At 40.8% G+C, this 17,030-nt stretch overlaps 2 protein-coding genes across 6 annotated transcripts in view; one reads left to right on the forward strand and one right to left on the reverse strand.

Moving 5' to 3' along the window:
- Positions 1 to 10,776, forward strand: part of FRYL (FRY like transcription coactivator) — a 214,058-nt gene extending 203,282 nt beyond the window's left edge. For 3 of the 5 annotated variants that reach the window (XM_034671839.1, XM_034671841.1, XM_034671840.1), the window contains 5 exons: positions 3,264 to 3,332; positions 6,328 to 6,345; positions 7,090 to 7,200; positions 8,178 to 8,368; positions 8,680 to 8,938. In XM_034671839.1, the coding sequence (XP_034527730.1) occupies positions 3,264 to 3,332; positions 6,328 to 6,345; positions 7,090 to 7,200; positions 8,178 to 8,368; positions 8,680 to 8,938 (648 nt within the window). Of the gene's footprint in view, positions 1 to 3,263; positions 3,333 to 6,327; positions 6,346 to 7,089; positions 7,201 to 8,177; positions 8,369 to 8,679 lie in introns of all 5 variants that reach the window. The other 2 variants (XM_034671837.1, XM_034671838.1) reach the window with 2 other exon arrangements.
- Positions 10,777 to 13,688: 2,912 nt separating this feature from the next.
- Positions 13,689 to 17,030, reverse strand: part of ZAR1 (zygote arrest 1) — a 3,984-nt gene continuing 642 nt past the window's right edge. Inside the window, exons 2-5 of the mRNA XM_034670951.1 lie at positions 16,863 to 17,026; positions 15,466 to 15,558; positions 15,310 to 15,384; positions 13,689 to 13,943 (exon numbers count right to left, since the gene is read on the reverse strand). Coding sequence (XP_034526842.1) covers positions 13,800 to 13,943; positions 15,310 to 15,384; positions 15,466 to 15,558; positions 16,863 to 17,026 — 476 coding nt within the window. The 3' untranslated portion in view covers positions 13,689 to 13,799. The remainder of the gene's footprint in view (positions 13,944 to 15,309; positions 15,385 to 15,465; positions 15,559 to 16,862; positions 17,027 to 17,030) is intronic.

Here is a 17,030-nt window from a genome sequence, read left to right on the forward strand (position 1 = left end):
CCTACAAGTAAATCTAGTCTAAGATGTGCTACACCTCCACACAGAAAACTTCAAATATTACTGAGAGAAATGAAATGCCATCTCAATAAATTAAAGACTATACCTTGTTCATGAATCAGGAGACTCAAAATCTCAGATTGACTATTAATAGAAATTGGCAGACTAACTCTACAATATATATGGACATACAAATAGCTAGTTAATTATAGGGCAAACGACCTTCTTGAACACAGGTCAGCAAACTACAGCCCATCGGTCGTATCTGGCCCACTGCATGGTTTTGTAAATAAAGGTTTTTTTGGAACATAATCATATTTGTTTACATATTGTCTATGGCTATTTTTTGCACTGCAACATAGTTAAAATAGTTGAAACAGAGAATAAATGGTTTGCAGTGCCTAAAATCTTTACTCTGTCCTTCACAGAAATAGCCTTCCAAACCTTGTCAGTGAAGAACAACAACAAAGTCTAAACAACAGTGTTAAACTTCCAGCCAGTGAGACTTATTAAAAAAATTCTAGAGTATATTGGCTTAAGAATAGAAAAGTAGACCAATGTAATATAATAGAAAATCCAATGACATATATATGTCATATATATACATATGCATGTATATATACATATGTGTGTATATATGACATATACATATATATGTATGTAATAATTTATAGCAAATGTGCTATTGTAATGCAGTGGTTCTTTTCAATAAGTTGTATTGAATCAATTAAATATTTGTATGGGGGAGAAAAATGATTCTTTCTGAGCTACCATCTCACTATTGTCCCATCTGTTCTTTTTTTTGTTTGTTTTTTTTTTTTAAAGACTTTATTTGACAGAGAGAGAGAGCGTGCGCACAAGCAGGGGGGAGCAGCAGGCAGAGGGAGAAGCAGGCTTCCACTGAGTGGGGAGCCCAAGGCAGGGCTCAATCCCAGGACCCTGGGATCATGACCTGAGCCGAAGGCAGCCACTTAACCAATTGAGCCACTCAGGCGCTCCCCATCTGTTCTTTGTTACGTTTTTTCCTCATTTCTTGTCTTGGTCTGTGAACCAAGTATTTCTTGTTACTCAGTTTTTCCCTCTAATAGCTTTTACTATTATAGTGTTATAGTTAAGACATTCTTCCGTTATTCCTTGAGTCTCCTGAGGGTCATGAGTGAAAGCCTGGGGTATGCATCAGGACCCCTGCCACCTTTGCAGGAAATGAAGAGTTCTTTTCAACACCAGGAGACCAGAAATCTTTTTTTAGTGTCCCAGATGCCGCTGCTCGGGTTTTCTAGCCTCTCCTCCGGCACGTGTTAAAGGCTGGAGCGGCAGTGTCCCGAGGGAACCTGCGTGCAGTTGGGTCCCTTCTCTGTAGTCCCCTTTCCTCCAGCATCTTGGCCCTCAGTACCTGCCCTACCTTTGATGACCCTGTTTTTCCAGCTCAGTGATACTGTGGGCCACACCCCAGGCCACGGCTATCTGTTCAGCTTCTCTGCCTGAGGAACAAGCAAAGCTTTGAGTAAGCAGATCCCCTGGAGTAAACACTGGGATCTACATGGAGCTCCCTTTCAGTGCTTTGGCCTAACTCCCTCAGTCCTGGTGGACGGTATTCGGCTTCTGTAGTTGTCCTTGGAGGACTGGCCTTATACAAGCTGCTCCATCATGCCTGGAAGCTGAACCTCTCCCGTTCAATTTTAACCTTCACTTGAGCCTTGAGTAAAGAAACAGTAATGGCAGGGAGACTGGTTGTGAACTGGAAGACATTCTATACACAAACCAGTGTGTCTTGTATACACTGGCTGGAATCGTGTGGACCTGTACCGTTCAGGTCAGTATGCAGCCATGGGACTAGAGGCTTGGGACTTGTCTTTTAACAGAGTTTAAAAAAAAAAAAAAAATCTTAAATTTATTGAATAAAGCTCCCAAAATGCTGTATCACTGGGCAAAGAGTAGAAAAAACGTTCGATTTATTCTAATTTATTAGTATGCTTGGACAAATTGGACTGGATTAGTGAGGATGATTAGATGTATACACATTTTAACATTCTGTATGAATAAATGCTAACACACGCATTCCAGATTTCAGCCGAACGTTGCCGACATAAAGAAATCTGCTGGATAGCTTTTGACAATGGCTGCCAGCAGCTGTAGCTCACCAGGAAAGCTTAACATGTTTCCTCGGAGATGCTGTCAAGCAAAAGCCTAAGGGTCTGTATGGTCTAAGGGACTGGAATAAAAGCAACATAAGGTCAAAGAATTGTTTTGAAATAACTGAGATGCCTAATTTTCATTCTTTGCATGTAGAACGTTAAGCTACAGTTGAATGTTTTAAATGCCTAGTAGTACTGAGATATTTTCAGAGAGTATACTTCATGTAGCAAGTAGTTTTTCTCAAAGTCTTAATGATTTCTTATATATATTAGTTTTACATTTAATCTAGCACCCACATAAAGAACTAGGAAGTAAAAAGAACAGACATTAACATCAAACTGTCAAAACCTAGGTGCTTCCCTTGCAGGCTCTTAGCTTTTACTTCAGCTTGGACATTCCAGGACTCCCAACATTTTTCCCCACTAAACTACAATACTGTTATTTTATTTTTATTTGACCAAAGAAAAGATACCTTAAATAAATACCCAACTTTGGGACTAGCCTGTGGATAAGGGGAAAAAACCACATGTGGCTTCTATATCCAATATTCTTTGAAGATAACATGTTTGTCATTCATTACTGCCCAAAAGGAAGTAAAAGGAAAAGAAGTAAAAACAAGATTTAAAATGGATTTTGGTTTCTGTTTCACTAATTAAAACGGACACCAGTCTTCTGAGAATTGCACTTCTGATAAGCACACAGAGCTGGCTAATTTGAAGTTGCCTTTATTAAATTGTGCTTCCAGAGGGAAGCACATCTTTTATTTATTTCCCCATCTTACATTAGCCAAAGGTCAGGTATAGGTTGTGAAGATTTCCAATAAAATCTGCAAAAGGAAGAATACTCTTTACTGAAACGGAGCACCGCAGGTCTCTAGACGGGCTGTTTGTTGTGTGTCTGTGAGTCTAAAGCATCACGGTGTGAGCGTCTCATTGTATTGACAGGATCCCCCTGCTCTGGTTTGGTGCGTATAAATAATTAGGGTCAAGTGGAGACTGAAGCCTCTGTAACCAATTCCAGAACTTGAAGTTAACTTTTAAAGTGATTTTACACACACAGGCTGTTTTATTATGTTTCATTGTGCATTGTACAATCGCTATGTTACAATTTACGGTTACTTATTTCTTTAGTGGTTAGACAACTGTAAGAGGACATTTGGTGCCAAAGAAGACCTGTATAGGATAAACACAGATGCACAGGTAAGTCTCCTCATCTTAGTTTTGCTATATTTCTAGATCAGGTAAAATGATGTGTGTGTTCCAATGTCCCCGTTTGATAATCCTAGAAATAAAATTTATAACACTTTTCATTTTTGTTATCAGAACAATCTTTGTCAAAGTTAGGTTCAATGAAATATTGGCTTACTAATGAAAAATCCACTTTAATAAAAACGAACGACCAGCTTGTGACTGAAGCTTAATAACATTCAGCAGATAAGCTTGATGGATATCTGGACAGTCCAAGTTGGATTGTACTTGCTGCATATGCCTCTTCAAAAAATTTGTCTTCTGGGACGCCTGGGTAGCGCAGTCGTTAGGCGTCTGCCTTCGGCTCAGGGCGTGATCCCGGCATTCCGAGATCGAGTCCCACATCGGGCTCCTCCGCTATGAGCCTGCTTCTTCCTCTCCCACTCTCCCTGCTTGTGTTCCCTCTCTTGCTGGCTATCTCTGTCAAATAAATAAATAAAAAATCTTTAAAAAAAAAAATTTGTCTTCTGCCTTAGTATTCTGTGGATAAATTGGTTAGGAAAGCAAACCTAAGAGTCATGTTATAGACATTCATGTTAGCCTTTCTAAAGGTGCAACTCTGGATAAATTCTAACTTTTTTATAGTATAAAAGTGAAAATAAGAGTAACATATACATGTATATAACACATTATATTAAATGAAGATAAATTAAGCGCTTCTAATAGGAATATATCTTCCTATGGGGAAGATGCAGTTATCAATGAAAATTAACAACTTCTGCATTGACATCAGAATTCTAGTCTTTTCCAACATTGGTTATACTGTTAAGCATTTCTAGTCACTATAAAAGTTACTGTACTACTATAATAAAGTTAATAAATAATAATAAATATTTATTATATAATAAGTTTAAAAAAACTGAAATGTTGAGAAAATAACAGTATGCATTTCACATTCATATCTCTGTCCTTACAACTATGTCTAATAGATGCTATTATTATCCCCATTTTGCAGATGAGGAAGCTGAGGCTCAGAGAAGCCAATGTGTCTAAAATCAGAAAAGAGTTAGAAAGAGTTAGAATTAAGATTCAAATCTGGGCAGGCTGACTCCAAGTCCTGCACTGTATTTCAAGGAAATGGTCAAATCACCTGTGTAAAGAAAGAAACAAGAGGAAAAAAGGAATTAACCCTCAACTAGAATTGGAGCCTTTGGTTTTATCTTTGCCATTATGTAACTGCATGGCTTGAGCATGTAATATAAACTCCTTTTTTCCTACATAAATTAGTAGGTGATTAGACGAAGTGATTTCTTACATCCCTCTGCCTTGAAGAAAGCAAGTTCCACCTCCAAGAGTCTAAGTCAGTTAATACAGCTCAAGGCCTTCTACTAAGTAAAAACTGAAAACTGTACGCTTAAGAATTTCATTTATATCTTGTTCTCTTTTATATTCTCCTTGAGATTGGGGACACTTCTTATACAACATTACTAGTATCTGTCCCTATCTACCAGAATTCTTTTGCCTAATAATTATTTTTAAATAAATGAAAAAAATACACCTGCCAATTTCAATATACTTAAAAATCAAGAACTTTAAATCTGGAAAGTTGGCATATTTACAGTAATTTCTGGTAATTCAGAGCGACACAATTAATTACATTTGTGTTATCTCCTACAGCTGTGATCATAAAGATTTATTTATTTGAGAGAGAGAGTGAGCAGGGGAAGGGGAGAGGGAGAGAGACTCTTAAGCAGACTCCCTGCACAGCGTGGAACCCAACACAGGGCTTGATCTGACGACCCTGAGATCATGACCTCAACTGAAATCAAGAGTCAGATGCTCAACTGACTGAGCCACCCAGGCGCCCCATCATGATTTCTTTTCTGTTACATCCCAAAGTAGATGCTATGAGTGTATGCGGATAGAGCCAGTTCCATTATTTATGCTAATAGAAGTGAGAAAAAGTATTTGAAACTCAAATGGTTGTTAGTTTCCATATAAAACTGTATAAAGTAGAACCTCAAATTTAGATATGCTAATATGTTTGACATTGGATTATGCTCAACCAATATTCACTGAATGACTATCCACGTAATTTATAAGGAACCAGAATGGAGCTAAAGTTCACCTTTGCTTAGCAAATCCCTTCTAAATTGATAGGAATAAATGTTATATAAACAGTCCTTCAGAGGACACTATTTAGAAAATCAGACTTCAAAGGGACTTTTAGAAGCAATATTTACGTATAGCAATTGCTATTTTAATTGAAATCATTCTTCTCTAGAATGGACTAGAGACTAGGTCCAAGTGGCTATAGATATTTTAATGTAATAATTTTTAAATAGTCCTTAAACTAGATGTTTTGCTATGTATTTTACATACATATCTCATTTGACTCAAACCTAGTTGGGCTGAACTTCTGAAGTTCACTAAATTGCATTTTTGGAATGCATTTTAAAGCACACATCTGCTTTTGATATTTTATGTTCTGACTCAGCACCAATTATGGCAACATAGGACCTAATTAGTAAGGGTAGGAAGCCAAGACCCACACCAAAGATAATCTTCTCATGGGTATTTATAAGATTATAAGCCAATTCGTTTCTAAAAACAGCAATTCATTTCTTATTTTCTAATCAGAAATTTTCCCCTTTACTGATGGAAATTTTATGACATTTGCTTTTTTTCTTAGAAGATCACTTATATTAGCCAAGTTTCCCTAGATCACATTAGTTCAATTTTGTCCTGTGTAGCTTTCACACAAGAAAGAAATTATAGCCTAAATGTAATTTTGTTATTTGGCAAAGAGTTTAAAACACCCCGATTGTTACAGTAAGTGTATAAAAAAGTTCTATTCTGGAAATATCAAATTTTTCTTTTGGATGCAATTAAATGTTCTTCAGTTTGCCTGGGACATCTGTGACCCTAGTTAAAATGATTTCTTACACTAATTCTTGGTCTTTTTCTTCCTTTGTATTTTTTGTGACCCGATCACCTTCTTGCTTAGCAAATGGAAATTCTAGCAGTAAGTGACCTGTCTTAATTTATAGACTTATCCATGTCAGACAAACTGATCTTCATTTGCCATTTGTGACCTAGCAATGTTTTGTCATGGACTACTTGAAGAGTGTGCTTCAGTCCGCATAGCCCTAATCCATGAAATGTTGGTCCTCTAAAGAGGAGATTTTCTGATATGTACAACTAGCAGTCACCTTTTTTATACATCTATAAACTAACATTTTAAACTTAATTTTAAAAATCAGAAGTGCATATGTTAATTTCATGGTCTCATTTCAATGAGATTACAACGTTTTGGGGTTTTTTTTTAGAAAAATGAATTCATTTTTAGGTAAGAGGTAATCCAATTTGACTTTGCTTTATCAAACATTTGTTGATAAATGCAACGAGATATACATCTCAATGGGGCAAAAGTATATGCATTTGTACATTTTTTTTCCATTATGAATTTTAAGTTAAAGTGAATCCTTTTTAAAGCATTCTATGTATTGCCTGCCGAAAAATTGTCTGTGAAAATGTGCTTCTCACTAAATGAATTATGTAACCAACAATCTTTAAATTTGTATTTTAATCCCAGTCTTCAAAGCATCTTTCATCAGCTTCACACTATATTAACTTGCTTACTGCAGAGAAATAAATGCCAATTTTTAACATAATTACTTATGAATTTTTATTGGAAATGTACTGTCTAATCAGACATCACGGACGAGGGGCATCTGAATTTAACGCAGTGTTATTTACTTACTTCTAGGAACTGGAGCTCTGCCGAAGGTTATACAAACTGCATTTTCAGTTGCTGCTTCTGTTCCAGGCCTACTGCAAACTGATCAGCCAAGTCAATACAATAAAAAATGAAGCAGAGGTAAATACTCAGTTCGAGTAGGAATCACTGATTCTGGAATATTAAAATATGATACATATATTCCTTGTAGGAGAGCTTTTGTCAAAAGTCACTTAATAGTGAATCCTTTTTTTCAGAATTGTCTTTTTAGAAACGATGTGCTATTTCGGGACCTGTCAGTAAATCAAACAGCAGATAGCCAGTGGTCTTGAAAGGTTCAAGACCTTAAAGGTCACAGCAGCAACAACAGATCATCTGTAACCAGAAGTCAAGGAAAGCACATCAGCTGAATAAAGACACAGTTAAATTATGAAACCCCCTAACATCTTGTCCATATATTTTTGTAGTTCTAGTGACACACGTAAGAATCAACATGTCAAAAACACTTTGAATGCTGGAAATCATGTAATGAATAGGTTCAAAGGTAGTGACTTTAGTCTTTTTACCCCCTTGTCAAAGCTGGTACTGAAACAGGAAGTGCTTTCACTTTTGTTAAACGGCTAAATCAATTTAAAAAATACATACTGGTTTATATAAAAAGCGCTAGGTCAATAATCTTTTAAAATATAGACTTTCCTTTGCTGTCAAAAAAAACTCATGACCACCCCCATAACAGTGAATGATTTTTACTAAGATGTAATATCACTTGTTAAAACCAATATAAACATTGGTTGCAGTTTTATTACATCTATCATAACATTTTATTATAACTTGTTATTTTTTTTTCTTAAGTAACCTCTGTGCCCAATGTGGGGCTCAAACTCACGACCCCGAGATCAGGAGTGACATGCTCCACAAACTGAGTCACCCAGGCGCCCCTGTCACCTGTTGCCTTATCAAGTGTATTTTAACACAGCTGTTTGGTAGTCTACTGAATCCAGAACTTGAAATACTAACTGCCAAGTTTAACACTTGCAAATCTTTATCTTTACAGCCAATTAAATGCCCTTTTTGTTACTTAATATACAAGTAGATCCTTTTAAGTATTTTTGTTTTAGGTCATCAACATGTCTGAGGAACTTGCCCAACTGGAAAATATCCTCAAAGAAGCAGAGTCTGCGTCAGAAAATGAAGAAATTGACATTTCCAAAGCCGCACAAACTACTATAGAAACTGCCATTCATTCTTTAATTGAAACTTTGAAAAATAAGGAATTTATATCAGCTGTCGCACAAGTAAAAGCTTTCAGGTAAAATGTGAAGGGATTTCATACCCTCTCCACCTAGACTGGGATTTTACAATGACTGGGTTTGGGCTTTCGATTTCATGTTTCAGTATCATGTCTTCATGAAAGCATGACTTTGGTATTTTCTACAGTTATCACTGAAATGACAGCAATTTTAGACTTTGTTCACCCCAATACTTTGGGTAATCTATTTGCTCAAATATTAAAACAGATCCTCGATTCGCAAGGACATTTTGTTAAAGGTATTCATTTAAAATGTAGCTAATTTTAATAATTACTTGAGTCTCAGGACTTAAAAATATTGTGTATTTCAGATCTCTCTGGCCCAATGATATCTTCGGCAGTTGCGAAGATGACCCCGTGCAGACGCTGTTACACATATATTTCCATCATCAGACGCTGGGCCAGACAGGAAGCTTCGCAGTTATAGGCTCTGACCTGGACATGTCGGAAGCCAACTACAAACTGATGGAACTTAATCTAGAAATAAGAGAATCTCTACGCGTGGTGCAGTCATACCAACTTTTAGCACAGGCCAAACCAATGGGAAATTTGGTGAGCACTGGATTCTGAGAAACTTCAGGCCTTTAGGGAAGAAACACAAGTGAGGATGACAAAGATTATTAACAGGCACCTTTTATGAACCCTTGCAGTTCCCGGGTAACTTCCCTTGGCAGCATCCACAACTCGAGTGTAACTCACGTCCAACTTCTATCAAGATAAAGAACGTCAAAATCAAAGATCTGAAAAGAAATCTACCAGCTGCCAGTACCTCCCACAATTAACTGTATGAAGAAGGAATTTTTTAATTAACCTATGTGAAAAGAAAAGGGCTAAAAGTGATGCATACAAATCCATTACTTTCTGGAGAAGGAGAGAATTCCCAGACTTTGCAATAATGGCCTCTAATACTGAGACATTGGAAAGCAGGTGACATGAGGCTAAAATCCAGGCTCGTTCATTTTAGCTGAAGACCTGCAAAGCTGCGTGGATTTCCAGCACCCGGAACATACTCTGGAGTTGATGCTTAATTATCTACATGAAGAACCTTCAGTCGGATAGATATACACGGACTTCTTTGCAAAAACCATTGATTTTTTTCAACACGTGGGATAAGGGCGTGTTTTGTTTTTTAGTCTGTATAAGGGATTATGTGTGCGTGAGCTGGGATGTGTGAGTATGTGATAATCCTATTTTCAAGGTATGGATGTTTGGTGATAACGTGTCAGAGCATGCCTCAAAGAGCACTGCAAGATTATTTTTGAAGAAATTTTATTTTATTAGATCTAACTCTTCATAGTGTGTAAATGTTAGAACATTTTAATAATATTTTAAAGCTGGGCTTTCCCGGTATTTTGAAAAGAAATAATATATCTGTTAATGTTATTGGAATGCTGCTCAGTTCTCTGATCAGTGCTTACGTGACGATTGTTGATAACTAACCAAAGTAGACGCCTGCAGAGACTTTAAAATGTAAAATAAAGATGTATGCTGCCCGTCAGCTATTCTCATTAGAAAAGTTAACTTATTTTACTCCATAATTATTATAGAAACTGTATAGATTACAACCAGTATTGTATATTGGTGCAATGCACTGTTAGACAAGAACAGGTGCACAAAGCTAAAGAAAAGAGTGTGGTCACTGATGGTAGAGTACATGACCTGCAGGCTCTGAGGTCTGCAGAAAATTCAAGAGGAGAGATGCAAACACATTTTTCTATGTGTATTCAGGACTCACGTGTTTCACCCAAAAGGAACCTGGGGCTATGGGGGAAAATGAAAGAAAGCCTGAAGACTGACTACCAAAACATGCAATATACTTACTCCTGTCAAAGTCTGTAGCATAACATGAACTGGATTCTCTGTCCTTTTTTAAATAGCATTTTGTAAAAGAAATGAATGTAGTCCCACAATTCCTCTGATTTGAAAGGAACACCTTGTATTTTTTATAGGCATCTCTTATCCACTGTGACTTTCTTTTAAACTGGGCTCTGTCATTCCAGAGATTAGAATGTAGAAATGAAATGCTTAGCTTTGCCTTTTCTTGGGGGTGTGGACCCTGCCAGAAATGTAATTATGCTCAAGTGCATTAATTGAAGGCACTGTGCACGCCGTTGGACTGCTGACTAGAGTTATGTTACCCGTAAAATCCATAACTGGTCACGGCACATTCATAATCACTGTATTTTTTGACCCTGATAAAACACACACACACACACACACGATTATTTTAATGGTGTTCTGGTACTGTAAATGGTGTCCTTTAAATTATTTAATAACTTTTGGGTGTGGGGCAGGAAGAGAGGGATGGTGTCCAGAGACACCCCCCACTTTACATCCTATCTTACCGTCCCCTGTTTTCTCACCCTCCTTATATCCTTTTTGTTAAAATAAAAAGCATTGTAGCTGTTGGTTTGTGTCGTATTTTAAGGATGAATGATTACAGTGTGCATCACGCAAATACATTTCAAATATTATCCTCATTCTGAAACATACTTTCCCGAAAAGGGCGAGAACAGTTGAGAACAGATTAGGTTGACTAATTATAACCAAACCGAATCTATGAACAGTTTAAATTTCCTTTTCATGTTTATATAGCTAAGTTGATTAATAAAGTAATAAGATGAATACACCTATAGAAAGCAAAAGGCAAATAGTCATTAGGATTGTCCTTTTGCAACTAAGTTTTCCTCAAACCTACACTAGTTTGCTCCTTTGAATCCAAAGTTTGCATTTAACAAAATATACCAGATGCTTAATTTATTAAATACCCTGTGTAGTTCCAAACAGAGCTGTTTGTGCTCATACCTTTTTCTTTTGCCCACTAAGTTGATCGTTTCGTAAATAGTAAGTTTGTAAAATAACACCGAGAGGGGAGATCTCGCAGTTTTTTCATTCTGCTTCTAGAACTGGAAGCCAAAAGTTGTTTTGTTTTTTTACACAAGTTAGAAAATATTTTCTACTTTTAGTTAGTTATATAAAATAGAGGGTGTACAACCCACAAACTACCATAAATATTCTCTTGGAACAAACTCACCAAAGCCAGAGTAAGCTTTCCTCATTTAGGTCCAAGAGAGCTGCTCATACACCATGCCAGCATAATCTAAATGAAAAGATATTAGAATCAATGTAATTATAATTTTACTTCATGGCATTTAAAAAATTTTTCAAAGTAATCCACTGTCACCTTAGCAAATGTAGAAAATGTAAAGAAAACTAGACTCACTGGACACCCAGAGATAACAGTTTCGTGGGGTATTTCCTTCTAGTCAAGGTCTCTCTTGTTAAATATATAGATTCACACACACACATCCTTTGTACACAGTTTGACAGTGCGAATTGCTAGAATGTTACCACAACTTTATAACAACAAAGATGTTTTTGTGCCACTGTGTCCAGTGCACACTAAGTAAGACCTGCTTTGATCCTTGCTTTCCTCAACTGTAAAATAGGTTAGCTGCTCTCTTAGGAATAGGAATGGCAAGCTCTTAAGTTTAAAGAATGATCTAACTACCCATATTAATAGACTTAGGACTCCCTAACTAACAGTATATTTCTATTGTTCCCTCACTCAAGTGTTTACTGAGTGCACTCGCACGCCATGAGTCAAGTTTCCTTTCCCTGTCCCTACCTTCAACCAAACCTGTAGCAACAGTTGTTAGAACATCACCTTGCCCCCCACCTCGAGTTGTCATTCATCTCTTTGGTCCTACCACCGTTTGATCTGATCTTTGCAAGTCTCCTTACTGGTTTATAGACATCCACAGTGATGATTGATTATTTCTTTTTGAAGATAAGATAAATCTGTTAGTGTCCTACCACAGCTTTAAAACCTTTCAGTGAATTCAGATAAGACCAGTCAGTCCTGAGAAAAGTCTAAGTAGCCCTCCCAGCCTAGGGCCTACCAGTGTCATTTGCCATCAAGCCCATCACTGTCCTCCAGAGTTCAACTACTTTGGTTTCCTTCTGGTTTGCTCTACCACTGGGCCTTTGCACATGCTACCTTGGTCTGAAAAGTTTTTCCTTCCCCTCTTCACCTAATTCAGTTCACCCAAACTTCAGGTCAGTCCAAGTGTCATTTTTCAGGCAAGCCTTCCCTGACCTCCCTAAATCTGATCCCCTATTATAGGCACCTAAGAAGCTCTTTCATACTACATGACAAACTCCACGTCACCTTTTTCTAATGCAGAAAATAATGGCCATCTACCCACCACACTGGAAGCTCCAGAAGGGTGGAGGCCACATCTGTGTTTCCGAAGTGCAAGGCTGACTCAAGTGGTAGTTTTCCACACCTCAATTCCATAAGCAACACCCAGGGTGCTTGTTAAAATGCTTCTCCCCCAGTGATTCCAAAGGGGTAGGGGCCTCGGAATCTGTTTTTACAAGCACCTTCCCTGCTTCATGTGGATGCAGAGGGGACTTCCTAGGCATTCTAGAGACCTCAAGTTCATTTTAGTTTCTTTATTCCTTACATTCGTCTACACCCATGCATCCAAAATGTTAAAACAGACCTCTCTGTATACTACCCTCTAAGGTTGTAAGGGTTAAATGGGAGGATTAGAAAATTGGAAGGAGGCATAATCAACACCTGCTTCCAGTTGTGACGTTTCTGTAGCCATTAAGCCAATACCCCTCAGCTGATACCATTAAAGTCCCGAGGCTCTAGACAACATGCCACCCCAACCAGGAGTGCTCTGGGAGCCAGGGCCTTAGTATTTTCCCGGCAATCATGCAGGAAGCGAGGAGGCGCAGATAGGATGAGAATTCCTATGTCAGTTTGCAGTTACAGAACTATAAGACAAAACCCAGCCTAAAGCAGTCTGTCAACGAGCTTGAAATCTTTAAGTGCGGTTAGTTAGGAGGCCTATTTTTAATTAGCACCTGAAGTCCAGCTGATGAAGTTAACAGCTCAAAGAAGCTGCCCTTAGCCACCCTGTTCCAGTCCCCACCTGCACCCTGTGAAATTGTGTAGTTCACAGCCTCCCGTCCCCAGCTCGCCAGCTGCCGCGGGCAACCCAGAGGCAGAACCCTAACTCCCCTCGTACATCAAGGCTGGGTTCTGCCTCCAATTCGCCCAAAAGAATGTTCTTCTAATGGTTAGGTAGCTTTTCATTCAATCACTATCTTGCTTAGAAGCTTCAGCCCTATAGCCACATGTGAGCAGTAAACCTCATACTTGTGAGGCCCTCTAACAAAGTGACAGATGCAGACTGTTAGCAGAGAAGCGCCCCAAACTTAAAAAAATCTTATGCAATTTAATTGTTTTTGCAATACTTTTATTTGAAGGCTTTGTCAAAATACAGCCTTTCCTGCAGTATATTGAGAAGGGAGAGGCAGAAAGGAGCATGGAAAAAAGCTAACTTGTCTGCTGCATTAGCTCACGTTCAAGTAGGACTGTGGTTTTTTTGGTTTTTTTTTTTTTTTTTACATTTATTTAAATGATATATTTGAAGCTGAAAGTGCTGTCACAGGACAGGCGTTTGCCTTTGCATCTCCCACACAAATCTTGACGATGGGGCCTTTTGGGGTCAACGTGGCGGAGTTTTACAGTGCAGGAACATCTAGTCTGCTTACAACTCTGAAAAACCAAAGTGAGAAGCACATACAGAAGATAAGCCTGTAGGGACTGCCTCCAACTTCAAAGTTCTTTTTCTAGTCCATTCCAAGACTGAGTGCACTCAAGCAAGGCCCTGTGCTAACCTTGCTGCACCCCTTCCAGCAAGGACAGGCTAGGAATAGAGGGTGCTTAACCAGGTAGCCGTGCTCTCCTGTTGCACGAGATTCCGTTCAGACTTGGGAAGTTTCTTTTGAAACAATTAGAAGAACATCTCTTTCTGCACTTGAAGGGTGAAGAAGAAACCCGAAGGGGAGAGGAGTCGGACAAGGAAAGCTAGGGTGAGGCTGGCTACGAGGCACATGCTGTGGCTCCAGCGTCGCTGGCTGACCTGGCCTCCCTGCACTTGCACCTGCTGCAAACGACCCGAAGCTCACACCAAAAGCAAAGGAGCAACCCCTGAGCCAGGAGCGGGGGAGCATGCTGGGGGCGTCTGACTTTAGAACCTGACCCTACTCTGCCCTCACCTACAGGAGTCGGAACGGTTTTCCACACTTGGGTTCTCTCTTCCTACTCCAGCGCGTAAGGCTTCCAACATCCAACTTGAGGGAAGTTCAGGGATTGAGGCTGGGTCAACTGACACATCTGGCCCCACTACCGTGTGCTAACAGTCACGATCACAGGGTCCTGGGATGAACCCCGCAACCAGCTCCCTGCTGTGCGGGATGTCTGCTTCTCCCTCCGCCTCCCCTCCCCCTACCGCTCATGCTCTCCCACACTCTCTCTCAAAATCTTTTAAAAAATAAGACCTACAGACCATTTAGCTCTCAAGTTTAGTCACCTCTTTCCTTAGATTATCTAACCCCCTTAGCACAGTGCAGTGCTTAGTTAAGAGTAAACCAGCAATGTTACTCATTAGCCCCATAAAGGTGGGCAGCTTAAATTTACTCTAAAACAAATCACCCTCCCTTTGCAAGCATTCAGGCAAGACTGAACTTTCCAACCCGATGCTTATACTACGTATCCTGACTGTGGGATGTGCTTCATATAAAGCATTCCTTTGGGTAAAACAGGCAGCCTCATGGCAGTAGAAAGTTCTTCTGGGTTTTTTGACTTGCTTTCTCACATTAGACTGAGCACCAGGTAAGGCAAACATTTCAACCACGTTGCAGGAGAGGAGACAGCGTCTGAAGAGGTTAACATGACCAAGACTTGCAAGGACAGAAGAAAACAAGACCCCCAAGGCCCCGTTTCCCGGTTGCGTACCACTTCCACAATCCCCACTGAAAAGCTGTCAAAACCCAGGTCACGAGGCACCTAGCCTCTCTCAGGATGCATTCAAGACCCTCTCCCAGCTACCCAGTTCAGACACAAAAATGTGAGTACTTACCTGACAGGTGATATCCTCCACTCGGTAAGGGTTATAAGACTTCTGACAAGTTCTGCAAAACTGCTTGAAGTAAACCTGTGAGGAGAGAGAAAACCGTGAAGCAAAACCCTCTTGACGCTTAGGTCAAAAAGATGCCCCTTCCACGGTGTTTCTTACCTTGTTGGTGCCCTGCACACACCACACGTAGGCACTTTCCCACCGGATGTTGCAGTCCTTGCAGTGATAGTAGCCATACTTCTGCTCTAAGAACTGAACAAAAAGACACCAGGGTTTAACTCACAGGATATTTGAATTAGCCTCCATTTCACAAGCTGGGAAGGACTGATTTGCTACTTAGAATTGCAACCTCGTTCCAGATCATGGAGGAAAGTGGGTTCAAGGTTTGCCCATTAGTCTCCACAATGTCGTAATTAGGTGACCTAATGGTTTAGTCAAGCATGTCAGGAAGCGGAACCTAAAAAAGTTTATGCTCCAGACTCGCTGGGTTCTTCAATCTCCAACAGTGCTAGGAAGCTAGGTTGCCGATAAACCAGAATTCATCTTTAACGTGAACTAAAGTAGTTACTCTCTCATTCTTAAACTCCTCCTCTTCCCCTCCGCGCGAGAAACAGGTGTTTGGAGTTAGGCCTTTACGTGCTCTCCAGAGTTCCTGCCAATTCTAGAGCAATCTCGTAGGTGAGCAAACATAGGTCCAGGAAAGTTAGGAGGTAAGATCACACATGGTTTAAGTTACACTAGCCTCTGTCGAACTTGACTCCCTCCCCCTCTCTCCCCCTGCCCCCCACAGCCCTGGGCTGACTGTGGGAGAAACCCCAAAGGAGGCCTCCAGTGCTCCTACCTCTGCCTTACCACTGCCCCGCGCCACTCCCGCCCCTTAGATTCGCCTGGTGTGGCCCGGCCCACCACCCCTGCCGCGCTCAGGCAGCAAGACACCACGGCCCCAGTGTTGTAGCAATGTTCAGTTTCCGAATAAGGGTACTTTCTAGGAGCCAGGAAAGATCCTAAGGAAGGCACGTGAAGAGCTCTAGCTTCCAGTAGGAGCTTGGGAAATTCGGGCAAGAATCAGGGGAGAGCGGCCCAGGACCTCAGTAACTGACGGTTCGGGCTTCTTGCCACACTGAATTCAGTTAAGTGAGTGGGGCCCCTCGGGAAACGACTCCTCCTGCCACCAAGTTCCGCTTAGGATGTTCTGCTCCGTACCCCTCGTAGATCGTCCAAATGAGGACTCAACACCCGACTACGCGAGGGTTTTTGTTTTAAACAGTAAGTACGCTCGGGAGAGCAGTGTTACCAGGGTGTCCGCCCCCCGCCAACCTGTGAGGCCGGTTTTACAATCGCCTGCAATGAGGCTGCACCCGCTGAACTCTGCTGTGGGGAAAGGACGACGCCCTGCCGCTGTCACCGGCTGCGAAGAGGCACCCAGACGCGGCCCGCCCGCGCCCCGCCTCTAGGCAAGCCGGCGCGGGGCAGGGGGCAGGGGCCAGGGGCGCGAGGCGAGCACACGCCCGGAGCTCCCCCGCGCCCGTCCGGTCCCGTGGCCGCCTGGGCCTCACCTGGAAGCGCGGCCGCTCCTTGGCCTGCTCGGGGCTCCCGGGCGACGACCTCTCTGCCGCGGCGTCCTCCGTCCGCCCCACTGGCGGGGGCTGCTCCGGGCTCCTGGGCGCGCGCCACCGGGCTCCCTCGCCCGCCCCTGTGTCCCGCGGCGACAACCCCGGCCCGGC

The sequence above is a fragment of the Ailuropoda melanoleuca genome, chromosome 11 (assembly GCF_002007445.2).
Source record: "Ailuropoda melanoleuca isolate Jingjing chromosome 11, ASM200744v2, whole genome shotgun sequence".
Classification (NCBI taxonomy): domain Eukaryota; kingdom Metazoa; phylum Chordata; class Mammalia; order Carnivora; family Ursidae; genus Ailuropoda; species Ailuropoda melanoleuca.